The 27849-nt window shown below is 38.0% G+C and overlaps 1 protein-coding gene across 1 annotated transcript in view; it reads left to right on the top strand.

Moving 5' to 3' along the window:
• Positions 1–24142, top strand: part of LOC139953336 (uncharacterized) — a 38760-nt gene extending 14618 nt beyond the window's left edge. The window contains exons 3-7 of the mRNA XM_071952839.1: positions 15498–15737; positions 16072–16272; positions 16699–16806; positions 17228–18646; positions 19079–24142. Of these exons, the coding sequence (XP_071808940.1) occupies positions 15498–15737; positions 16072–16272; positions 16699–16806; positions 17228–18646; positions 19079–19938 (2828 nt within the window). The 3' untranslated portion in view covers positions 19939–24142. The remainder of the gene's footprint in view (positions 1–15497; positions 15738–16071; positions 16273–16698; positions 16807–17227; positions 18647–19078) is intronic.
• Positions 24143–27849: the final 3707 nt, after the last annotated feature.

Genomic DNA, 27849 nt, shown 5'->3' with positions numbered 1-27849 from the left:
TCCATCTGCGTACAAACAAGTTTTGCTGAATTAAGTTTGTTGTTTGTCGCGTCTGTAATTACATGTACGTGTCAGGCTCAACGTGCCGACTCTTTTGTAATGCTATAATGAGCGTAAGATTAAGTTAACCTTAAGTAATTAGCTGGGTTATGTAAGCACTGTCTATTGACATGTGGAGCAGGGCCCTAGGTGCATGTCAATGAACTAGTAATATATCCTGTCTTAGCTACACACGGAATGGACAAATCTTTGAAAAAAACATATAAAATATCCTACTCTATCACCATTACAAAATTACCCTTCTGTCTACATGCATTTTTAGCATGACTTTCATTTAAGCACGTTGAATTATCTAAATTTTTGCAGAAAGAAATATTTCTTTCTTTAGTTGTTTTCCTTTGAATAAATTAAGTCAAAATGCTGTTTTTTTTTCAAAATGACAAAATACAGAAACTTGGGGGGGGGGGGGTTGAACAAGATAAAAGGACTTAAATCTCATGTTAACTCATTTTTGAAAGCTTATATCTTCATAAAAGAGATAGACTTGGCATGTTTTACTGAGCATCTTTCACTAATTTACAATTAGTCACCATTTTAATTTTTCCCAAAGGGGACACTCTCTTCATTTATTTTACGCGCTGAATATGTGGACAGTGTACTGTATTGTTCTATTAACAACACTATGTAAAACCATTCGTGTTCTACTTGGTTAAAAGGTTCTGGGTTAGTAAGATGATGTAAATGTACATTGATTGATTATTGACATTCTAGAGGGAAAGGATGGAAGGCTGGACATCAATGTCACAAAGTTCTGTTTGGGTGTGCTGCTATCGTGCAGGGTAATTTCAGATTTATAAAACTACTAGAGCTGTGGAGACCTTGTGAGACTCCAAGTTGACAGGAATTTAACAAAAAATGGAATCCTTATTTTCAGTATTATTTTATAATAACATGCAAAATAAAAACCTGCACTGCAGAAAAAAGGTTGTTTGTTGACAATGGATTTCATTTGTGTTGGTCTTGGCATTTTCAGTTGTATTGATTTGTCTATTTTCTCAAAACCACAGCTTACATGTAGTTAAAAGACTGAGATAGCCCTGTTTTAATTTGTGGTTTTTTTTTTTTTAATATTGTTTATCTATAATTTTTATTCACATCCTTCTTGGGATTTGAAGGTGCCATGCTGCCTAACAGGATTCAAAGAGAGATTTCCGTATGAGTGGGCTGTATATAAATGTTGCATAATTACACCTACTACTAGATTTGCATTTAAAACATGGGTCAAATACAGTGTATATCCTAACTGACCCACAAAAACAAACACTGCACACAAAATACAAGCTTAACTTGAATTGCGCACACATATTTCAACATACATATGTTTTATTTATGATAAAGTGAAAGCATGGAGTATTATTCTACAATATTATCAAAGGCCTGGATGGAAAATTGTCAGACTGCCAGATCCCCCCACCTACAAAATTTTGTGACAAACATGTTGTTTATATTCAGCCAGCGTCTCGCTCGAAATCCGATTAGGGCCTGCAAGCCTTGAACTTCTGTGTGTGCGAGTCGCGTAGCGTGGAAAATATTATTTCCATGGACACGTTCGCTCCTTGCTGACATGGAATCGAACACCACGCCGTGCGGCTTTAGGTTACTGAACCCAGTCAATACATTCAGAACCACTCAAGCGAGCTACTTTACCTTCAGAATTCTGGCAAACATGTTTATTCCCGCACGGTATTCCCGTATTATTCTTAACACCAGCGCACTCTTAAATAAGGATGGCATGCTATTGTGCTGCGGCTTGTGTATGGGGGGGGGGGAAGGAGAAGGGAATCTCGACCACCTTTGAGGTGTACATAGAAACAAGGTCTAGGAAGGAAATAATAGACTTAGTGTTAAGGGGGTCGGCTATTTTGTACCACTTTCGTGTGCGGATGACTAGGCATTGCTTTGGAAAGGGAGGGTCTGATTCATACTTCTTGTATGTGTTGGACACAAAAGGGAATCTTACACCAAGCCAGAGGTTGAGCAGTTTACCTGAACAGTTTTTAGGGAAAAAAATTGTTATTCGAAACACATAGAATCCGTTACCCTTGCAGTCCTCTTGTTTGTTTAAAGGCAGTGGATGTACTATTGGTAATTACTACTCAAAATAATGATTAGCATAAAACCTCATTTAGTGACGAGTAATGGAGAGCTATTGATAGTATAAAACATTGTCAGAAACGGCTCCCTCTGAACTAACGTAGTTATCAAAAAAGAGGAAATTGTCCACGAATTTGATTTCGAGACCTCAGAATTAGATTTTGAGGTCTCAAAATCAAGCATCTGAAAGCACACTACTTTACAATGTATGTGACAACAGCGTTTTTTCTTTCATTATTTCTCGCAACTTCGGCGACCAACTGAACTCAAATTTTCACCGGTTTGTTATTTTAAATGCATAATGAGGTACACCGAGTCAGAAGACTGGTCTTTGACAATTACCAATAGTGTCCAGTGTCTTTAAGGAGACTCTGCTTATATAAGTGGATCATGCTAATTGAATGTAAGCTTGGGCGATATCGATTTATTTTATTCACGATATATCGCCGACAATATATCGCGATATTCGATATAATCGCGATTAATGAAATTTGACATCATCAGTCTTAAAACTCCAAGGGAAAGTTGTAGAAGAGACAGTCCTAGTATAAGAGAGGTGTTCTAATGACCTATTCTTCTGGTTTTACTCCAAACCTATGGGGTATCAGCTAGCAAATACATCGCGTTATTTAATCGATATATCGATATATCGCAATTATCGCGATTATTGCGATATATCGCGATATATCGATATTTCGATATTTCGATTAAAACCAAATCCATCCGATATCGAAATCGTGTCCAAATTAATATCGCGATATTCGATAATATCGTGATATGGCCCAAGCTTAAAGGAACACGTTGCCTTGGATCGGTCGAGTTGGTCTTTGAAAAGCCTTTGTAACCGTTTTTTATAAAATGCATATGGGTAGAAAGCTGTTGTAAAAGTAGAATACAATAATCCACACAAACATGCCTCGAAATTGCGTGGTTTTCCTTTTACCTCGTCGACTAAACACGTCGGCCATTTATGGGGGTCAAAATTTTGACTCCCATAAATGGCCGACCATGTTAGTTCGCACAGTAGAAGGAAAACCACGCAATTTCGAGGCAAACTTGTGTGGATCATTGTATTCTACTTTTAAAACATCTTTCCAACCATATGCATTTTATAAAAAACGGTTACAAACGCTTTTGTTTTGACCAACTCGTCCGATCCAAGGCAACGTGTTCCTTTAATTGAATGCAAAGTTTGGTGATTATAATTTGCAAGTATTACACTGCCATTACACAGTTGTAAAAACATCAATGGCAGTTGGGTAAAATGCTGATATTGTAGCCTCTTGCTACACCTGAATGCACCGTTGCCTCGCCCTGCTGGCCATCAGGTTTTCTCCTGTTTGCAGCGTTCAAGCTGATATTAGGGAGGTACCCTGTTTTTTTTTATTTTAGAAAAACTAAGGGGCAAGCCGGGTATTTTTGTCTGTTGACATGCATGAGGAGTTTTGCAATTTAGATGAGCTAGTCGGTTTTAGAGAAAAACAGGCAGGTTGTAATGCTTCACTAACATGTCATCACGTTCATGTAGCCTCGGGAAAACAATATTCTGGGGTCTCTTTCAAGGCCGTTTAGAGATCAAAGAGAAAGAAATGAATAAAACCAATTTGGACTAAGTGAATAGTTGCGTTGCTTTTTTGCTAGAAATGTATATTCACTGGATCATATGTAACCATGGTCCAGTGTTACAGGACTCTCAATCGCAAGGTTGTGGGTTCAAATCTTACCAAGCTAACCGCTGATTTCACAAAGACTAATAATAGGTTTTGTTTTCTAGGTATGGGATTGGAATCACAATTTCTTGATTTGTGCAATTCATAATTTTATAGACGTTTTAAAGGAACATGTTGCCTTCGATCGATCGAGTTGGTCTTTGAAAAGCGTTCTGTAACCGTTTGAGATAAAATGGATATGGGTAGAAAGATGTTGTAAAAGTAGAATACAATGATCTACACAAATATGCCTCTAAATTGCGTGGTTTTCTTTTAACCTCGTCGACTAACACGGTCGGTCATTTATGGGAGTCAATTTTTGACTCCCATAAATGGCCGACCGTGTTAGTTCATAAAGCAAAAGGCTAACCGTGCATTTTTGAGTGACACTTGTGTGGATTATTATATTCTACTTTTAAAACAGCTTTCTAATTAAATGCTTTTCATAACAAAAGGTTTCAAACACTTTTTATAGACCAACTCGTCCGATCCAAGGCAACGTGTTCCTTTAAACTATAGTTGCAATGTTGCAGCTTGGTTTTTTGTTCCCTTGAGTTTGCAAAGTTCCCTTTTTGGAAAGATCATCTTAACACAACAACAAACAAACAAGCAAACAAACCACCATTTTATTTCATATCATAAACTTAATCAACTTATAGTTGTAGTAGTTTTGTATCGCAAACAACATGAAAAGTATTTTGTATATTATAACTTTTAATTATAAACATGTTTGTAAAAAACAAATTAATTTGCCAAAAATTTGCATGTTTGTAACTTTGCATATAAGGGTTTATTACTGCTGCAGTGCGATATGAAGTTAATAAATTACAGCCAACGCTAATATTTTCAGTCAATGTAGAAAATCCAATATTCTGTGAGCGCAACATTACAATTCACATGTCGCTGTCTGAATGTTTTTGTCATTGTGCACCTTGCGTTATTTATTTCCCCCCTCCTCTGTTTGGCAATTATCTCTCAATGGACTGCAATAAACCGAGTGGATTTGTGATGTTTACTCCCCGACTGCATGTGTGTCAGCGCCGTGTGGCATCAGCCCATATGGTATGACATAGTCTTGTTTACCCAGACTTCATAAAGGCTTGTTTGTTTGATGTCCCAGTATCGTTATAATATCGTCAATCACGTTGCTGCGTATAATTCTCCCTCTGCGCGGGCTGAACTTACATGTGCACCTACAGCTCACTCTAGGTTTTGTGTAATCAAACTTTAGACTTGCCGCGGAATTAAAATTGTTTCGTAAGGAGATGAGTATATTTTTCACTTTACCTCAGTCCGATCAATCAATGGTTTCCTGTCACTTAAAGCAATGGCGGATTGGCCAATCCAGTCTAAGTTCTCAGCGGGGCGATTAGAGTGGCAGTCCCAGGGTTTCTAATGGTCAGACAACCACGTGTTCTCTGTCCAGGTACCGGTGAAAGAGCCTGTGAAAATACTCCCTGATGCTTTTTGGAAAAAAGTAATCTGTCAACTCAACTTTGTAAATTGTGGCGGAAATCGTGAAAAAAAAACTTCATAGACATGCTGGTTTTTTTTACGTGTGCAATGTTTAGCTTTATTTTATAGGGTAGCTGTACTAAAAGCAATGCAATCTGATTGTCAGCTTGGAAGGTTCAAATAAAAAAGGAAAAGTCCGATTCTAGAGTTGGTTTTTTAAAACTTTGTCCTGAAAATTCTGGTGTACTAAATTGAAAAGGGGATGTGCACCCAGCCTGTGACGTACTTGTCCTTTAAATATTTGTTTACTCTTTTCTAAAAACAAATTAAATGCAATAATAAAAAAAATTACTTTTGAAATCGTGATTTAAGTTTTGCTTCCTCCTAAAACTGAAGTAAATATTTGGTTATTTGGATTTGGTAAAGTGTAGAAACCTTTGATAAAGCACATAATTGAACTGTTAGAGCGGTATTGTACAATAAAGAATTTAAGTTGCGATTCACAATAATTTTTGGTTCCTTGGACATTGAATTAGATTAGAATAATCCTCTGATTAAACTGGAGATAAATCCCTAAGGGATTGGTGAAAGATCATGTACATTAGAATCTTCCCATGGACCAATCTGAGCCATAGGAGGTTGTGCTATTTTGCTTCAGCTCGAATTTTTTCCAAGTGCTGTCATTGTTGGTATTACATGTAGGTGCAGGTGAAAGCATCATCGATACACGTTCATAAAACTGGCATCTGGACCGAGTCAGTGAGTGGGGCCACCTCCTTACCAGTCTTTTTTTTTTTTTCTGGGGGGGGGGATCATATTATTCCTGAGAATAACCCTTCTGTGACATCAGCTGAGGCCAAGACATTGCCACTCTCCATTTTTGAGGAAAAATGCCATGAAAATAACCTAGAAACATGGTTTTGTTTTTGAGTTGATGTTTACATAGGAATAATGAGAAAATGTCAATTCGGTCCCATAAGCCTACATGTATTGTGTACATAAATGTCTCTAAAACATTAAATCCTGTATTGTATGCCAAAATGTAACTTTGCTATACAAACAAAGAATTCGCATAGCAGTTTCGCTACGTAAGCAAAAATTTGGACGAAATTGTTCCCTGCCCATCAAGGAAATACTGAAAAATAAGTCTGAGGATTTTTTTAGTATCTCTTTTGATTGGGAGTTTTTCCCATTTAACATGTCCTCATTGTCTCCCTTTCATCCTGTTATTGGTTCTGATGGATGTGCAATTAAATTTTGTTTTAGTGTTTTTGTTGAATTTGAACAGTTCTTACATATCATGAATGTGTAAAGATGACCTGTGTTTCACCCGTGATGTGCATTTGCAAGTAATCCCTAAAACAAAGACGATATCTTGAGAAGTGTTATTTCATTAGCGGAAAAAAAAACAAGAAAATAAAAACCACTCTACTGCAAATCACCTGCAGTTATGTACACGAGCCAAATCTATGCGATTGCCGAGATCCATTATGGAAAATTCAATCTCATTAGATGCTGTGCTCATACGAATGGTACGGTCTGACTCCGTGATGTGTTGTTATTGAGGCTGGCTGCTGCACAGTAGTGATGGTTTAGAGTTTATACGACGATTGCTGACTGAAGTTTGATGGTAAATCAATCACAATATCAAGTTTTTTATCTCGGGGGAACAGGGATTGGCTGAAATATGAGAATTTGTTATCGGTCATTTTCTTAGATTTTGTGTGCAGATCAATTTACGGAAAGAGGGAGGGGGAATTTGAGAGCTTGCCTCAATTGCAAAATAATCTCTGGAAGTTCATTTTTCGAAATCTGTGCAAACAGAAACCATGAGTTTGTTGGTTGATTATGCAGGCCTGCCCTACTGCTTTTCAATCAGCATTAATATTATGTCATGTATCATTATGACAAAAATCGGATGTTGTGGCTTGGAAACGGCTGTCAGTGTCGGTTAATTTTAAAGGGGCTTTGCACAAAGATCTGCTAAGCATGAAATTTCTCCCTTTATAAAAACAGGAATCCCAACCAAATTTCCATTTGTTGCATTGCTTGTTACTGGTACTCAGCTCAGTGTTGTTTGCTCCTGAAAATCATGTGGAAATTTTGTTGATAATCCTGTTTTTATCAGGGAAATTAATTGAAATTGGCCTCTGGTTAGTGCCTTTAAAACAAGGATGAGATATATCAAGAAATTTTGTCATTCCAAGAAATATTTTTTATTCAAAGACTTTTTTATTTGTCATGTTCCCTACATGTACACCATGCAACTTTTTATTTTAAGAATGCACTTCCCCTCCTCGCCCATTTTTTTAAGGCCTGTCACAGATTCTGGAAGACTTTAGGATTTGAAGAGCTTTGGAACATGCTACTGTACTTTAAAGCAGCCGTTTTCCCTTTCCATTAGAATAGTTACATCAACAATAACTACTCTAGGAGTGGCATCAAGTTCAAAATCTGTACAATCTACATCACTCACTCAGTGGACCCAAGTTGTCGCGTTGCCGCATGTTTGAGTCGGCTAAATCTACAATCTACATGTAATATAACAAGCTTATTTTGTGTTTACCGTAAAGGAAAGAACCCTGGATGCATTTTCTAAAGACAAATGTCCTCGGTCGCACTGAACTGTAGAGTTGAACGCACTGATGAAGAGCCATAACTTTTTACTATCTAGGGATGTTTTCTTTTTGTAATCTTTTTACAAATTTTAATACGCTTCTATTTTCAGCAGATACGCGTGTACATTGGATTCTGATCATATTGTTATTATTTCATTTCAAGGTTTTTCTTTTTTTATAAAGGTGGGAATGAGACTGTAATATCAAGCACGATGTTCTTGCTACGTACTTTATTAGTAGTCTGAATTACGATTGTTTTTTTTTGCCCTTGGAACAAAATCTGGAAAAAATGGAATAGTCTGAAAAATCTATTTAAAGCCTACATGTACGACACCACGCGAACATGTCTGGTCATTGTCAACCAGGTAATCAACATGGCTGGTTTATGTTGAAACAAACAAGTGAAATATAAATTGATGTTATGTTGCTGTTTTTGTTTTGAACCAATAATTCAACTTAAAACAATAATTGAACATTGAAGAGATTTAGAGAGATACAATTCGTTTTTGTTTTCCTTTATCAATTTTTTTTTTCTCTAAATCATATGATGAAATATTCATTTCAGTATATAGATTTTTAACAAGCTTTTGCTGTGGTAAAAATATCTTCAGTACAAAACAATTCTGCACTACACCATACCTTTATGTTTTCAAGTACACGTACATTTGTACATGTGTTGAATTAAGTATAATTGTCAAGTTGTTATTGTCAGATCAGAGAATTCCCACAATGGAAAACGACGACCTTCCCCTTCTCCCATCTTCCTTTTCACTCTCCCAGCGAGAAGGAACAGATCAATAATTCAACAACTCGCCAATCAAAGTGAATCTTCAGTTGAAGACATCGTCACAAATGAAAAAAGACAAAATGATAAATCAGTACTCCCCATCAATCTCATCTGTACAATATACTCTGTTGACTGGTTTGTTTTTTCCGTGAGTTTTTTTTCCCGCTTTTCTTTTTCCTCTTCCGAGTCTTAAATGCAGCTGCTCTTGGCGGGCAAAACGCCCCTCCACTGGGGTCACTATACCGTTTATACATAAACCCTGGATGAGTCAGATCCCAGGCAAGTGCATAATAAACAACAATCTTCGGTTTTCGACGACGGACGGCGGGCGGCCGGGTGTATAAGGGGGGGGGGATTTATTCGAAAGATGCGACGAGGCAAGCTGTAGTCATCTGTGTCACATCGCGACTTAATAGATGAATCACCCAATGGGTTGTTTACCGGCCCTTGCAGGGGGTGGGGGGGGGGGGGGGGAGATGTTGTGGTCGGGATAATTTTCCATCTTTTATGGGGGATGCGGCATGAATATTTTAGTGTTTTGACATGTCGCGCTGCAGCGCAAGTCACGTATTTACTTCCATGGTCGGACTCGATGTCAAAGCAACATTGAAAAACAACAGGGCTACATGGTGAAGAGCATGTTTCTGAAAGTAAGGCTATTACTCACAGGAAGATGTCACACTTTGTCTATATTTAGGGGAATTTCAAGGAATTTGTGTGGCGGTGGTGAATAATTTAAAATGTTAAGAGCGAAAAAGAGAAATAGAAGATAAGAAGAAAATCTGTAAATATTTTGGGTTCATTCACAAAGAAAGTTATCAATTTGTAAATATTTCACGTACAGCTGTTTACAATGATGTGTGATTTACTCTGAACAAATAAGCCAGAATGAAGATCTTCAAATTAGAAATGTTCATGTAGGCAAGAGTCCATTTCTAGGTACACAAAAGAAATAACTAAAACAACAACTCGGGACGGGATATGTTTGCATTTGTAATATTTCAGATTAAATAAGCCATAACAAAATTACCTCCTCATCAACCAGCAAATAATAAGAGCGCCATAAACATTTAACTACATGTACACTGTTCACACCACTACGAAGGACTCTATCAAAAAAGTGCATTGCCTTTTCAGAATAGAAATAATCCATTCAATTTTCATGCCAGTACAATTAATTTCAAAAATACATTTGAACCAGCCACATGTAACTGAAGTAAATTTACTGTTGTCTATATGTCTTTGAAATAATACAATGAAACAGTTGAAACAAACAAAGTGCTATTTGAGACAAGGAACATAAAGTGGGAAAGCAAATTGACAGCTGTACACTGCTGTTTGTTCATTCTTCAGACCTGTCCCTAAGGGACCTGTCTGGCAATAATTGTAGCAATTAGTAATTAGTCCCCGGGGCATTTGGACTGTAAAGTGGCTGGTTCAGGGCAATATTGCCTGCTACTGTGTTACACCTCCATGGTTGCACACTGTGGCTAACTGTGTTACTTGATTTTCTGCATTTGTTTAAGAATTGGCTATAATGTTTCCTAAACAACAGTGTAGGCCTATTTTGTTTTGAAATGCAAGCATGGACTTTCAAAATAAAACTTTCAAATGAAGCAGGATTTTACTAATGCTGTGTACCAGCATACATGCACAGTATGCAGGTTTATGATGTATTGGCTAATCACTTGTTTTGGGCCCGCTGGTGGAAAGCTAGGTGGCAGACTTACATGTATGAACCAGGGGACGCTTTCACGAAGAGTTAGGACTCATCTTATCTAGAGTTAGGACGAGAAACTCGTCTTAACTTAGGATGAATCTTAAGGTCTGCATGATGGTGCAGGGTTGGGACTCATCCTACGTAAGTCCCCAGATTAATCTTAAGTTAGGAACAGTTTTGTGAAATCGCAGCAGGTAAAATTGTCATCATTTATGTAGTTCTGAGCATGTGTGCATTACCGAAAACAATGGATTCTACCTTGTAAGTCTGCTGCCACCATAGCGCTTCCCAAAAGTCCCCCATAATGAAGGATTTGGGGACTGGGTTTTAAAAGACTTTATACAGACATGACAGACAAGACAAATGCGGGGTTGCTAAAAATAGTAATCTGGTTGAGCTGCAAGCAATGCGACATTTTAGCTGGTAGGAAAATCCTCTCCTATTTTTCCTCTGTAGTAGCTGCTATTCATGCAGCTGAAAACACTACACAGTTTTGTGTAAACAGTTCTACTGTCTGTTTGAGTTGCTTTTCTTGTTCAAATACAATTTCTAGATATTAAAGACATTGGACACTACTGGTAATTGTCAAAGACTACTGTTCTTCTCACTTGGTGTATCTCAACATACATAAAATAACAAACCTGTGAAAATTTTAGCTCAATCGGGTCGTCGAAGTTGAGAGATAAAATGAAAGTAAAAACACCCTCGTCACACGAAGTTGTGTGCTTTCAGATGCTTGATTTCGAGACCTCAAATTCTAAATCTGAGGTCTCAGCATAAAATTTGTGGAAAATTACTTCAGAGGGAGCCTTTTCTCACAGTGTATTATACTATCAACAGCTCCCCATTACTCGTTATCAGGTCTGGTTTTATGCTACTAATTATTTTGAGTAATTACCAATAGTGTCTACTATCCCAGAGGCACAGTTCCTTACAGATACATCATAGCATGAATTTTTGCTGTGCATAATTTGTTGAACATTTTGGTACTCCAAGTTAACCAAATTTAAAATGATCATACTTAAAATTTCAAGCAACAGTTTTTGGAATATTTGCTTGCTTTTCAAGATCTTCTTTCGGTCTTGTCAGTTTAAGTTTTTCAAAGCTTCTCACAAACTCTGACACCTTATTGATAGATAAGCCTAAAAGTGGTTTAGCATTTTTACAAGATGGCCACAAAAACGTTTTTTTTTAATCCAGCCTCGCCTCTTATTAAACGCAAACACAGACCCTTTCAAATCGTCTGCAAATCCCCTGTAAACACTCCATTATTACAACCACCATGCGCAAGAGTGAGTGTTGTACAATCATGTACATTTTCCCTGGACATACACATGACTATTAATAATTAATAACATGACAAAGGTATGCTGTTGGAACTTTATCAAAGCAGCTCAGTATCCCCCCCCCTAACTTTAGGGCATTGATCGCAGGGGAAGTGGACAGGTCTTTACCCCTACGGCATCGGAAGACATGCTTGCCACTATATTATTTATGATAAATTCTAACCCCTCTACATTCCTAAGGCCCCCCCCCTTTATTTGCAAGATTCGCACACACCTCAGTCTTCAATTGAAGTGTTTGTTGTAAATTGTTTGTTAGGAGCCAGATCTTTTAGATCTATGTACATCCATGCTGAAAGGAATGCACATCCATGCTGAAAGGATTGTCCGAATCATATAAACAAGTGTCCAAAAGTCTGACAATTTTAACATTATTTGATAAATTGACCAAGCATTTTGTAACCCCCTGCTTAAAAACAAAAACATAGAAATGCTGCATCAATCTACCCTGAAAACATAAGATCTTCAGCACAATGACTTATCGTTATCATAATTTTTCAGAGAAGATCTTTCCTCAGAGAAGATTTGCTTTCTCAAGAAGACGATAATCAAAGTATACTGTTCGAAACGTCGAGTTGAAACCAACGGTTCTTTTCAGAACCACCCCAACTCATTTAGAGGTTATGATAACCTGGTGTTACCGCAAACCTTTCTATATCGTATTTCCACCATGCCAAGTTTCAATTCCTACTTAGAGAAGATCTTACTTTCATTTTGTACAAATCTCAATTTTTAGATGGATGGCACTTAATACAGCGTACCATGAAAGGATGAATAAACTCAAGGAAGTGAAACCTTTTGAGAGATCACTTGGGAGTAGACACAATTTAAGAAATCAAAAAAATATATTAAATAATTCATCATGATTTAGTTTGTAAGGTCCTGAATCTGGACTCGCAGTTTTTGAATTTCCCATCTATAGGCCTATCTTAAACATTTTGTAATGTCTTAACAGGAGTGGCAACTCTCCCCTGCTGTTTACACCAAGAGTGCGCTCGGCGGCACTGACAACCGTCTTTTGTCTTGAAGTCTTTCCCTCTAAAACAAACTCCACCCAAAGACTAAACCCCCCTCCTCCCCCCCCCCCAAAAAAAAAGAAAAAAAAGAAAAGAAAAAAGAAAAAAAAGAAAGACCGACAAAAGTGAAAGAGTGTCCCCACATTCCTTTCCTATAAGACAGGGCTGGCGCTAAATCCTCTCAGAGCACTCCAACAAAAGTGTTCTAATTTGCATGTGCATTGGGGGTCTAGGTATAGACGGCGCAGTACTTTTTCATCACGGCAAACAACAACAACACTGTGTTGGTTGCAATCAATAGGTCCACAGGAACAAGAGTGGGGGCCATCGCACCCCAAAATTGCGTTTGTCACACTCTCACCTGTTAAAAATGTCGGTCGCGAAGAGAGAAATATTGATGAAATTCAAAATTCACTGTTTAGACACTAAGCCTCTTCCTCAATATATTACATTCATGGTTTAGTAAAACACTACAATACAGCGGCTAAAAGCAGAAATGTACAGTTTACAAAAATAGACATTAAAATATTACTTTGTTACAAAAAAAAGAATGTCTTTATTGAACTGCAAGTTAATCATCCAGTCGACCCCCTCCCCAAACGATTTCCCGATCAATTAGTAAATTGCAATTATCTCTAATGGACTGACCCAATCGATCATTTTGTCATCTACACTTTCCCAGTGTATTCCAAACTTCTAAATTAGCATTGACGTTTGCTTTTAATTTAGTAATGCCTTCCCTATTGTTGCAGTACTTGACTTTTTTTTATTTCTCTCAAACCCATGAGATTTTAATAACCAACCCTTCCATTCCGTGCGTTTTTTTCTCTTTTTCCCCATTTTTTCTTTTCTTCAGATTTTATCATCTGAAACAAGTTGTTTGCTCATATTCTAAATTTATAAAAAAAATACCAACATGTGTACATTGTCTGTTTTACCACAAAACATATAAATTCTAGTGTGTGTCAAAAGCATAAGTTGTGTAGAAGAGAAAAAGAACCTTGTTTCTTTCTTCTTTTGTGTTGCAGTAGCACTTTGAACCAAGCGTCATGTTTTCGCCCAGGGGTGCAAAACTCACAAAGCGTTAGTAAATGCATATTTGAAGTGTTTTCTTTGCCTCCATGCAGCGTACATGCTCCTTTATTGTAAGGGTTTTTATCCTCAACGTTGGCACTATCAAGACCTCATCCAGGATCTCTCTTAAAGTCAGCGCCATTACAAACTGAAAATACGTTCAACACAATATTTGTTGTCCCGTCTCTAGAGCTGAAAAATGCCGGATGAAAACTCGGGGGTCAATTCTTTATTTGTCCACTGTTTGTTTTTCATGTTAGTGACTTCTTTTTGCTACAACTCCTGTTCTATTTTTACTGCAAATGCTTCTTATATGCTTTCGTTTCTGAAGGTTTTTAGAAGCACAAGTCTTCTGGGAACTTCAAATGCTAAATCCTCCCTTGTGACAGAAGTGAAATACTTCTCTAAGGATTGGCTTTGGTGCTCTTCTTGTAGTTTTAAATCTGTGCACTTTAAGATTGTTACTTATAAATATTGTTTTGTTGGACCAACCAATCCAAAAAAAATTTTGCACAAGGAGCATAACAACCACAGCAATACCTTTTTGACATGCTACGTGTACACCAAATTATTGCATCACAGAAGTTTAAGCATGACATGGGTCCCCATAGATGACATCCACACCCCCACACTACCCAAAGATACAATACACCAAGATCTTCCTCTGAATAAAAAAAAAGAAAAGAGATTGCAGAAAAAGATACTCAGTTTGTTTTTCCTTTTGGGACTAGGGATTTTTCCTCCTCTTTTGTACTGGAAATACAAAGAGGGATGATACATTGTAAAGAGGATTTGCCAAAGGGGTGATTAAGGTGTTTATCGAAAAGGCAAATTCTTGGTTTAGCTGGGGCTCAACTGGTGGCTGTGTACACAGGATGAGGCGTGTACTGAGTGTAGGTGGCATTTTGAGTGCTTTGGGTGGGAGTGTTTTGGTTATAGGAGAAGTTTGTTTTTTAATCCACTGGTTGGCCTGTTGGATAAAATGGGCTTAATGGACAAGTCTACTGATACACATGATGTGTTTACATGGGATACAGTGGGTACATGTACATTGTAGATGTCTCTTTTTTTGTACAACTTGGCAGGAGGAGGGTGGGAGTAAATTTGATGGTGATTTGACTGATTAGTTTTTACACAATAAAATCAAATTGCTCCCTGTACAATTTACAGTGTGGGTGTTCCATTGTAACTCTTGGAAGCTGGATCATTTGGTCCATTGCTGTACAAGTTTCATTGCTTTATTCTTATGCCCATGTGGCTGAGTGGTGTGCACCAGACTCAAGTTCTGATGTTGTCTAATGTAAGTGTGGGTTTGGATCACGGTTTGTTTCCTTGAGCAAGACACTTGACCATAGTAATTTTGACTGTAACCGTAGTCCCATGGGCTGTATATCATGCACGAAAAAGAACCCAGTACACTTTTCAGAGGAGTTTGCGCGAGTGTTTTTTGGTCGGGTGGCTATAGATTGCACTGCAGATCAGTTAGGTTGAGTGACAAAGTTCAAACAAATAGCTCTGCATCCATTATTATGAATACATTTATTTATTTATGACGGCCTTAAAGGGTTATTGTTCTTTTTTTAGTAAACAGCTTATTGAATTTGTTTTCCCCCTTTATCAGATCAAATTGTATTGAAGTTCTACAAAGGCCAAGACCAACTGTTATCAGGCAAGGAGCTACGTAGGGAGCAAATTGTCATCTCGGCAGAGAACTTTTGCGGGGTGGAGTCGTGCATCCGGCATCCCAAGAACCCGTTTGTGCTGACCATCGTATGCATTAATCAGATTGTGCTGCTGTCGTTTGCTTGTCATTCTGACCTTCTGGACTGGTTTTACAAGACACATAATACACTAGGAAGCGGTAAGGGATTTTCCTCTTGAAATATACAACTTTGACAAAGATGATAAAAAGGTCAGCCAAGAATTATATGCTAAGATTGTAGGGGGCATATATCAAATGTGTCATCATTTGTGCAAAAGTAAGGGTTGCAAAGTTGCTTTTGTTTTCTTGAATGATCAAAATTAAGCTGTATTTCAAAACAATTTCTTCAGATACATTTGTGTTGTATTTGTTCTGAATTTTGCATTTTTTTCTCTGCTACTATTCAAATTTGATGTTGAAAAGTATTGTGAACATGTTATTTGAGCCGACTATTAATTAAAATGATTTTTTAATTATTTTTATGTCCTTATAGTGACGACGATCAAATGCAAGATTAACATCCCAAACGGCAGTCGTCTACGAGCAGGCCCTGGCCTCTTGTACTTCCATGACAACCACTTTGCAATCACGGATGACGTGCCGTCACAACTTATCGGCGGTTGGAGTCTAGCTAACCTAACGAGATACGGTCTGATCGACGAAGGATTTGCATTTGAAGTCCGATCAGATAAAGGTGAGCAAATACTGTTGATTCTTTGAACGATCGTATATCCCACCGCTGCCACCGAAACACACTCCCAAGTGGAATGCCACCTGCTTGAATCATGAGATGGGAACAGTCAGTTCTCCAAATAGAACATATGCTCTAAGTTATCAACCTGGTGTACACTATTACGATATAATTGTTAACAAAAGTTTAATTTTTCACTTGGATCATTTGCCTGAAAAGATCAAAGCCCAAGTGGCGTGTAGTTAAACCACTTTGATATCCTTTTTTTTTCTTGGCCGCCGTTGAACACAAAATAGTGTATCATCAGTGAAGCCAACACGCCTAAAAGGCTGATTCAAGCACAGAACCGACTATACTTAAACCAACCATTTTCTGTAATGTTTTGTTTCCCAACGATTGCTGACAATGTATTTGTATTTTGGCTGACAGATGGTGGTGCCTTCGTGGTGCTCACAGAGCAGGGTGAAACGCTTAAGTCTCACTTTGATGCCGCTACCTACAGCAGTTCCAACAGGTGGTCCCACGTATCTAGCACAGGTGAGGCATCCAAACTATAACACCCGTTAGTCCTTTTCTCATAGAACCATTAACTCTTGGGCTGACTAAGGCCACGTAAACCAGCCCTATTTATTACATTTTTTTCCCTTCATTATACAACATGCTACGTGACCAAAAAAGGCTTAGAAAATTAATCAATTAATGTTGCCTTGACTGCGATCATGGTTTCTGGAATTGTAGTAATTACCAGATTAAAATGGATTGCATTTATTATACATGAACGCACTTTTGGTTTCGCAATCTGTATAATTTAAACGATTTCAGATTTCAATGTCTTTATTATGTGCTGTGTTTCTGGTACTCATCAATGAAATCTGTGCTAATGGGAAATGTAATGGCCTGTTTAATATAAATAAGCAACATTTTTAAACTGAATGATTTAAATTCCTTTATTTTACAGTTTCCATTCATGAGGAACTCATTCCAAGGAGGCGCAACTTCTCAGAAGAAGTTCGTCACCTCATCAGTGGTGTTCGGAAAGATGACAACACATCAGACGGTGCTGGGAATGGACATGGTGGATCCCAGGCAGGGAATAGTTGTACGGTACAGGCCAGGAGTGCCGCGTCACTGGAACAATGTTCACATCGGAATAATACATGCAATAACCGTAACCAGACTATGTCACATCTCCACAGAAATGACTCATTGGGACGCAACGTTGAAATGGTAGAGTTGGATCACTCGGGGTTAGCCATGTCCCATGTTGGTTATGGTGGAGGCAGTAGCAGCGGCAGCAGTGTGGAAACGATATTTAATAACTGCGACAGTCTACGGTCTCCGAAGAAAACAACGCCGATCCGTGAGCAGAACTATGAGATCATGGCCTCATTTAATCATCTAAGAGAACATGAGGATACCTCCAATGGAAATGATCCTCACATGGGAGAGTTGCATGAGGCATGCTCCATTTGCCATGGAGGCAGAAAACCCCACGGGGTGGACAGCGATAAAGAAGAGAATGAATATGTGAATCTGCCACCTCCTAAAAACAAGAAGTTGAAGCCACAGGGTTCAGCTAATGGTTTAATGCAATTGTCCGAGGACAGACCGGAAGCATCCAAGAGTCGGACGCCCAAATTTTCCAGTAACGCCGCACACGCGCGGACAATGAGCTTGCCACTTAATGAAGATTATCTACTTATGAAATATAACGAGAATGGAAACTCTAAGCCAGGAACAAGCAAGGCAAGTAAAGGCAGAAGCCTGTCAGTACATCCCTCCATGGAGCGTTCAGACTCCCTTCCCCCACCGTTTGACAATCTTGTCCCCGCTAGTACCCTCCACGGTATGCTGCAGGAACTACCCGATGCAGAGAAAGCATCAAATGAACAAGGGAATGTTATCCCGGTTCCATTCCAACACGGAGACCTTGTGAAGCCTGTCGGACCCATTGCTATGCTGAGACTGAATAGTATTTCGAGTAGTAGTAATGAGTCAGTCAGCTCAGCTTGTGACTCGTTACTCGACGCTAGAACAAGCCGTGGTGCATCGTTCAGCCGGCCTCGACAATCCTCGATAGGGTCGACTTGCCAAAGGGCTTTCTGTAAGAGACAATCCCACAGTCAAGATGAGCGTTCCTCGTCCCCGCCTCTTCTTGCATCCACCATCTCATCTCGAAGTTCAGATCCTGACTTTCAAAGTAGGTTGTTGAGCCAGAGGGATGAGGACCCAGAGGCTTTTATTTATGTGAGGAAGGGATCTGTGGAGAGAAGACCAGAGAGCAGGCGACCAGAGAGTCCCATATCCAGTGCACCGTCCGTCACGTCTTACATCACCCGTAGGAGACAGTCACTTCAAAGGGCAGAAGGTTCAATAGGTAAGTCACGGTACACATGTATCTGACTATAATAAAATAAATTTAAATTTGGTATACATGTATGCTTTGAGTAAAACGAAGGTCATTAGATTCCTTTGCACTGGTCTTTTATTGAAACCGAAATGAATGAATGGTCTTAGCCCTAGTGCCCCTATAAAATAGTTATATACGCTCAAAGATGGTTGCTCCTTTGCAAAATGAAAGTAACCCTAATTATTCTTTAAAAAAAAAAATTCAACAAGTAGGCCTTCATGGACATTTTATAGACTGTGACGAAATGTGTTACTATCTTGTGTAATATCAAGCTTTCTGATCTTTTATTTGAACCCTGTTCTTAGATTGAAGCCAAATTCCTCAAATCAATTCAATTTTTGTCACTTGATTCGCCTTATCCTCAAGATATCTTAAAACATGATCTCATTCTTGTTTCAGATGATCCCAAAGTGAGTTTACCAGAAGACAAAAGTATTGACAGCTACACAAGGCGTAAGCGTTGCAACACGGATCCTTCCCTGTCATTCAGTGCCGTGACAGACGGGACAGTGTGGAGTCGCGACCCAAATGATGATGAAGATGACACTGACGGATACCTCATCATGAAACCAGTTTATGAGGAGAAACTCAAGCGGTTTCAAGCCAGGAAGTTCTCCAGCCCTGTACTCCAGGGAGTCCCCCAGAGCCCTCTCCATTCCAACGATAAACCACCCTTCGTCCAGGCCAAGTTGAAACGTTCCGCAACGGTCAGCGGAGAGGTGAGCTCGCTATCACCCCGCCCAAATCACAGGACGATGAGTCTCCGGGAACGCCCTGCCCGAGGCACAGGAACCCCACCCAGGGATCGTAAGAGCAGCATGAGCTTCATGGAGAGGTTTATGCGCAAACGAGGAAACTCGGCGGGTGTGGTTAAGGTGGACTCGTCACGCCCCCGCCACAAACATAACTACGCAAGTATTGATCCCGGGGACGTCGTTAGGCAGTCTCGACGAGCCAGCGCCCAGCCAAGGATGCAAAATCCCAGCTCTTCGACAGAGGTGGATATCCTTGACGACCCCGATTTCAACGAAAGCGTGAGTAACTTCATCCAAGAGAATCCACCTTCTTTGGATCAGGATGGGTATCTCGCTTCTACTTCTGCCCCGAGCAGCATGCAGTTCAACCAAATAGAAGCTAGCAAGAACATCAAGCCCAACAGGAGGCAGGATGGGGGTATCCACTTCACTGCGGACGTGGACACCGTTGTGTTCAGTCAGGACAGGAAGACAAAGAGTTCAGATGAGTACCTGAATCTTTGACAGATGCTACTATATTCTGTCCAGTATATTTCTCATTTTGAGGCTGTCATGATCAATTAAAATCTGATCAACCGTTTAAAGTGTGAAAAACATTCATGTGGGAAACGTTAAACAAAACGAAATGACGCACCACAAAATTTTAATTGTATCTTACACATTTATAACAACACTTTATTCACAAATGTATTCGTCGATGCCCATCTTAATCAAGCTACAGTATTTTTGTGCACACAAAGCCGCTCATTGTACTTTCTTCATAAAAATGTACTGTGTTGTTTGTAGTCTATAGGCTGACGTAAAAAGATTTTATATACACATGGATGAACTCCTATTTCAAAACAATCTTGCAATTTTTTATCGACAGTTTGTCATTCGGTTGCACCGAGTACATGTACTCTTCCATGGACCAAGTGAATGTTTTTTATGTACACAGAGATGTTCATGTAGTAACTTTTATGGAAAATTTAGCAGCCTGTGACAGTAAAACTTGTAAATCCATTTGCCTGTGTGTGTGTGTACACGTAATGTTGTCTTTTGAATATTGCTGAAAATCGTATAGTGTGACTTGTGTGTGGATATTGTATTCAGATTTGTTGTGTAAAGCATTCACTGTGGAAAGCCATTCACTGCGGAACAGGGAAGAGGTTATGTATGCTAATGCGTCTAGACTGTGTTATACACAACTAAGTTTATAATCTGGTACCCTGGGGGCAGGGTGCATATCACTATAGAATGGGCCACCACATTAAAGAGACCACACCAACACCAGTTTAAATTGTGGGCAGAGTTTAAATTAAAAAAGAAAATTCTATGCATGTTTTTGAAAACTTCTTTTAATGAAAATTCAAATTTGGTTTAGGTATTCAAGAATCTGTCAGTATGAGGTATCCATGCATAGCTAATAGCATTCACAGTCTATAGTATTTGTTTGCGAACATAGTTCACATGCATGAAGTGATAAGTCCACGCCCGACTTAGTGCGAAATTGAGATGTTTCACCTGCGCTGAATTTGATGCGTTATTTTATCCCTCTCTTAAGAAATAGTCTTTGAATTAACACTGACTGTTGACTCAGTAAGATTCTGTTTTGTTTTGATCTTTTGGATGAATGAGGCCTCCCACATCCGCCCCCCTTCTCCGCCCTCCACATGAGCTGTTATCGGGCTTTATTATGCATACAGGCTCTCCTGTAGACAAAAGCAGCGTACGGACTCTCTGACTATACACAGCATGTGCACTGAGATATTTGTATTTACCACACAGCCGTGTAAGTTGGCAAATCCTTGATGCGAGGTTGGTCAAGGCAGTAAATTATATCCGCCTTTGACTTTGATTCCTTTGTCTGGCAATTGGCCCCAGGCCAACAGTTGTTTACACTGTAATGTTTAAAGAGCACGGTGGTCACCACGGAGCATCTTATTTTTCATCCATTCAAGGCGAATTTTAATCAAGAGAGCAAGAATAGTCTCGAAGGCTGGCTATAGATCCATCTTTCTCATATTTTGTTTTCCTCGGTTGATGGTGAAACCATCTGCTGGGAATGCCCCTTATTTTTGACTGCGCGAGGGTGCTATAAATAGTATTTTTATCACTTCCGGGGGTACACGCGATTCGCCCTGCACAAATTAATAGGTGTTCTGTCACTTTTGTTGCGCCGTAGTTTCAATTTGCTTTAGAGGTGGATTATAACGGCTCCTTTAAAAGTCTTATTGTCTGTGATGGATTAGATGTATGTGGTGGTAATGTGTTCCAATCTTTAAAAACTGTTTTGGGTATGAATGAATATACCCCCGGAAGTGATTGAGAGCGCCCTCACGCAGTCAAAAAATATGGCCCATTGTTCCCATCCAAGGAGCAGAGGGAACACAAACTAAGGGTTTCTGTCTTGAGAATCGCATCAAATTTGATTAACTTAAGTGATTTTGAAATTTTATATTTTGACGTGCGCGTAAGAGTTAAATCAGTGTTCAGTTTTAATTTTCATATATATGCCAGAAAAGGATGTTTTGAAAATGAAAGTCTAGGTTGCACTATCGTGTTACATGTGTGTGAAACTTAAGCTCCTGAGTAAATTCAATCTAGCTGTTGTGTACTGGACTGGTTGAACCAGGATATGTAATGCAGTATGGGTTTGGGAAGATACAGTGTCCGCAACGAAAAACAAGAAGCTTATGGTAATTTTGTTGTCTAGAAATATGGCTGGTGACTTTGATTTATGTACATAATAAATGTCATTCACTTCTGGCAGAAAAGTTGTATACATTTGCATATACTTTTATGAGCATTTCCGTTTTCTGTCTCAAATCTTCCTGAGAAATAAAAAGGTTTTACTTAATGTATGCAATCCACATTTTACCACAATACTGTGTGTAAACATTTCACCGCTGGTTCGATGTCATTAAACTGAAATGTGTCGAGCAACTGCTTATATAATTATCGACATTGGCTCATCCAGCACACAAATATACAAGATCAAAATAGCCTTTTGAAATTTTACAACAGGTCACCTGTGTATAAAGTACAATGGCAAAGTTAACATCTTCTTTTTGGTTGTCTGTAGAAATCCAGTCAAACATTTATTGTATGGAAAGCTTTCACATGAAATTATCTATAGGAAGAGTGCATTAATATCAGTTTCCTAATGTTAAAGGAACACGTTGCCTTGGATCGGACGAGTTGGTCTTTTAAAAGCAGTTGAAACCGTTTGTTATGAAATACATATGGTTAGAAAGATATTTTAAAAGTAGAGTATAATAGTCCACACAAGTATCACTCGAAATTGCACGGTTTTCCTTTTACGTCGCACACTAAAATGTTGACTCCCATAAATGGCAGACCGTGTTTCTTCGCGACGTATAAGGAAAACCGTGCAATTTCGAGGCATGTTTGTGTGGATCATTATATTCTACTTTTAAATTATCTATCTAACCATTTGCAATTCGTAACAAACAGTTTCAAACGCTTTTCAAAGACCAACTCGACCGATCCAAGGCAACGTGTTCCTTTAACAACCCAACATAAGATGATTTTTTAGTAATGATTTTGTTTTGATACATTACCACTGTTGTCATGATAATCAATATGCACCTTAACTTTCTAAGTGTAACCCTGCTAATGCTCGAACTTTTGTTTTTCTCAATTTTGATGGATTCAGTACTGCATACCTAAATTAACCATATTCCCAGCAAAGGGCTTATTTACTAGAGTACTCTTTGCTCCTTTTTGTCAATACTTGATTTTGATGGATTCATTTCTGCATGGATAATAATATAATATAATAATAATATCGAAGTGTTTATAGCGCACGTATCTACCAAACAAGGAACTCAAGGTGCTGAGTATATACAAACTTTCAGAAAGATAGGTAATTGCAGTGATGAATTTTGTGACCCAATTATGGATAAACCATGTACCCATGCTTGACATTGGACAATTTCTTTACTCGGGTTAAGTTTAACTGTTTTGGGCTGTACTCGTTGATTCATAACAAATCCTAAACAATCATTACCATGTTTTCTGAGTTTGATGGATACAGTACTAATAGCCCAAACCAACCATACTTGCCATGTATTCATGGTTTGGGTTTTTTAATTTCCCAGAATTGAAGTATTCTATTGAACAAGTAAAGGATCCATTTAGAATGGAAGGAAAAAATGCTACATAATCTATACAGGGATTATAACCCCCACGCAATTCCCTCAGTGAAGGACAGACGGTACTTGGCATAATTCCTCTGCCTTGAGACACTAACACTGACCCTTGCTATTATGGTGTCAAAATATATCTAAACATCAATATTAATGATTTCTGGCAACAGCTAGAGTAATCTAAATATATCACATGGTGATAAGAGATAACTAGATGAAGTACGGCCGCTATAGGACAACAAAATTCAGTGCATTTTTACTAACTTTACAGCCATGTTAAAATCAGCGAAAATATCAGACAAGTTTTTCCTGTACATTTTTGTGGTCATCCTGTACTCAATTATTATGTACCTTATTTATTTGACATAAATTAATATGTATGCCTATATGCCATTTTGATGTACCATTTAATCAATGGAGAACATGTTTTGTGGTTTCCAAGATTGAATTGAAACAAAACAAATAGTTGGCTTAAAGGAACACGTTGCCTTGAATCGGTCGAGTTGGTCTTTGAAAAGCGTTTGTAACCGTTTTTTATAAAATGCATATGGGTAGAAAGATGTTGTAAAAGTAGAATACAATGATCCACACAAACATGCCTCGAAATTGCGTGGTTTTCCTTTTACCTCGTCGACTAACACGTCGGCCATTTATGGGGGTCAAAATTTTGACTCCCATAAATGGCCGACCGTGTTAGTTCTCACAGTAGAAGGAAAACCACGCAATTTCGCGGCAAACTTGTGTGGATCATTGTATTCTACTTTTAAAACATCTTTCCAACCATATGCATTATATACAAAACGGTTACAAACGCTTTTGTTTTGACCAACTCGTCCGATCCAAGGCAATGTGTTCCTTTAAATGCAGAACATCAAAATGCATGAAGAACCTTAATAGTGACATAAATTACATAGAAAGCCTAATGGCCCAAGTCCATATAGCTATATGTTTAAGCCAAAAAACTGGCTAACAACAATAAAAATACTTAACACACTGAGGTTTGCTTTGAGTTTTTGCTTAGAAGCGTTTTAAGCAAAGTTTTATGCTTAATAACTGTTTTAATGACTTAGTGTTTCAACCCTTTAATAACGGAGAAAGTCTTTGAGAAAGTCTCTGTTATGTTAAATGTTTTGCATTTGTACCTCAACTGGTTGGTAAGCATTTTCAAACCGTAACTCCTTTCCTTTTTTGTTCATATCTGCTTTGTTTACCTAAGTAAATAATCAAGTCAAATCACTTTTATGCAGAGAATATAATATGCAGAAAATGCAAAAATTACTCAGACATGGATATTTTTTATGCAGATATAAAACAAAAAAACATCTTCTTCCTTAGTGAAATTTAAGTCCATGTTTTCCTTCCGGAAATTATTTTTCCAATGCAATGTTTCTCCTTTGCATATCTAAGATTAAAATTTCTTTTCTTGTATATTGGACTCCTTTTTACTAGAAGTGAATCTCAACACAAGATTGAGCGAAAAAACAGTCCACTCAAGTTCCAAACATGTATTTATTAAAGACAACAATTCTGTGACAAGTTGAGCAATTGGCATTATCAATATGTTGCCATGGTGATTGTTTGTTTTTATTTATATTCACAGATGTCAGATATTTTTGTATTTTTCAACGAAGCACACAATGTGGGATCAAAAATTACTTTAGGTGTTTTTTTAACTGAAGATGTTCATAAAACAGTATTTTAAAATTTATTTTAGGATAAATTATTGAATCGTGTCATTCCAAGAATACTGTACAAAGAGAGCAGATGAGCCAAAAACAGTCTAATTGTATTCAACTTGTTTTTCAATGTCGTTACCAAAGTAATAGATAAATAGTGGAACCTGTTACTCACTGCATTGTAAGAGAATACATTGTCATAATCAATTGGCTTTGCCTATGGCTATGAACAAAGGCAGTAGTAGCGACAGCTCTGTTTTTCAGTGATCTGATCTTGGCCAGCAGCATCAAGCCTTTCCAGCGATTTGATCAAAGCCACATTCAAAGCCACATTCAAAGCTATCAATTTGGTCAAGGCCTTTCAGTTCTATTCACACAACAGCAACTTAACTGTGGTCCTTTGCTTAATTTTATCATGGTTGTAAAATGTAGCAATGTTGACAAGATTGTAATAATAATAATAATAATAATACACAGTTTTTATATAGCGCTTCACACAAAAAGCCTCTAAGCGCTTTACAAGAAAAAACAATATTACAAATTATAGACAGTAGAACAAGTTGTTGTACTTTCTCTCGAGGTACATTTTGTAAAATTTTACAACCATGCTACAATTTAGCAAGGGGCCTTTTGCTAATTTGCTCTCATGTGTGAAAGGGGCTTAATAAAAAGAATTTATACAGTTTACCTGATGCTCAACCACAAGTGGGTGCTTGAATTGTGACATTACTGAGTTAAATACAACACAAAATATATATTCAACAAACTAAAATTAAATTTAATAATGGGATGTAACACTTTAACCTTTCCAAAAAAGAAATCTTGCAATGTGTAACTTTTGTTGTAGCACCTTCTTGTAGTCTTGCATGAGGACTATTAAAGCCACTAAACACTACCTCCAATTAAAACCTAAGTAATGTCATATTTTACTTTTGGAGACCTGCGGATGGTTTCTGAAGTCTTTTGAGACCATTTTGGCAAGGGTGCTATAACTGAAGTAAAAAATGTCAAGGGTATCTCCAAGTCAGTTTTGATCTTTGTCGGAAACTACTGTCAATTAAAGTAGTAGTTCAGATGAAAATATTTCCCCAGAGGATTGACATTGCTATTGGCTTTTATAACAAGTCATTCCTTAGTTTGTTGTCTGTCATTTTTGAAACTATGTGCATGAAAAGCTCACATGTGTATTTGAAAATGCTGATTTTGCATAAAGCCACACATGGGTCCAATTCTAAACAGATAATTGAAACACACAAATTTGCTGAGTATGTATACAAAAATGATAAACAGAAACTCGTAACTTGTTTAGTTTAAATGTTTCTACCTGAAAAGTCCTGTCAATCTTTCTAAAATCAAGGGTGCATTTTTATTGGCTAAGTGTTTATTGGCTTTTATGACTAGGATATGTTTGAGTTAAGGGTCTCTCTGGCTATGTCTTTTGGCTTAAGCAGCAATATTAAAGTATAGGGAAATGCAGGCTGCAGCCATAGCCGTGTCTTAGACACAACCTCCTAGAGTAAAAATGTCTCATATAAGTTGTCGTCAAAACACCAAAATGAGTAAACCTGTCTTTCAGTGAACCATGTTTGTATATTTTTGTTGGTTGTGAATAACAAAAGAAAAAAAAGCTATATTATGCAATATTATTTAGATTAATTTGTACATTATGAAGCAAGACTATTGAGTGGACATTTGTACCTGTCGTTGTATAGTTTAATAATTCAGTTAATTATATTTGTACATATATTATATGTGAATTCCACTTGCAAGTTTTTGTACAATAAAGCAAATAAATATTTAATTTTCCAAGACTTATTAGTGTCAAATGTTTGAATTGTAGTTGAAAAACAGGTCGGTCACAAATGGTAAATGCAGACAGTTTCACAAAACTCAAAGGTTCCTGTTTTTGTGTCAAACAAATAATACATCAATTGTACATATAATATGGTTTACTGAAACATATACACAGTTTAAAGATGCAAGGTCAAATTTTGTGGCAATTTTTACTCAAAAAATAGGATTAAAATTTTTAAAACAAGGAAGTTTTAAGATTTTATCATCTTTCATGCATTGAGTGGCCTCCCATATCAATGTACTTTAACCGCCCCACCCCCTCAATCCTTTCCCTCTTGACTCTTGTATAGAAAAGTACCCCCACAACCCTAAAACCCTTTAAAGAATTCCCGAGAATCCAAGAACACAATGAAGGTACAAATTGGAGGGGGCGGGGGCGGACCACGACACGTCCTCAACAAACACCAATGCCAAAGAACACTCTTAGACACGCTCTCAGTCCTTCCGGCGGAGAGATATTCTCAACAGAGGGCCTTCATTCCCTGTGGAGATGGAAATGTTCTTGATGAGATAGGAAGGAGCCCACCACACAACTTCCCTTCTACTAGAAGCTAAAGAAGTAACAGCTTCCCTGGGTGCACAAACAAAGAGGTAAGCAGAATTGTGTTCAAGTTAAGAACAATTCAATTAAAAGCTACTTTTTGTGTATTCTTTGAAATGAGGACGGGATAACTTTCCCTACATGTATAACGCCATCGCCTTTTCCAAATTTTTACAGAAAGAGATATCTTTTC

This window comes from Asterias amurensis, chromosome 21, assembly GCF_032118995.1.
Source record: "Asterias amurensis chromosome 21, ASM3211899v1".
Taxonomy (NCBI): Eukaryota; Metazoa; Echinodermata; class Asteroidea; order Forcipulatida; family Asteriidae; genus Asterias; species Asterias amurensis.
This window is presented reverse-complemented; position numbering and strand designations above follow the sequence as displayed.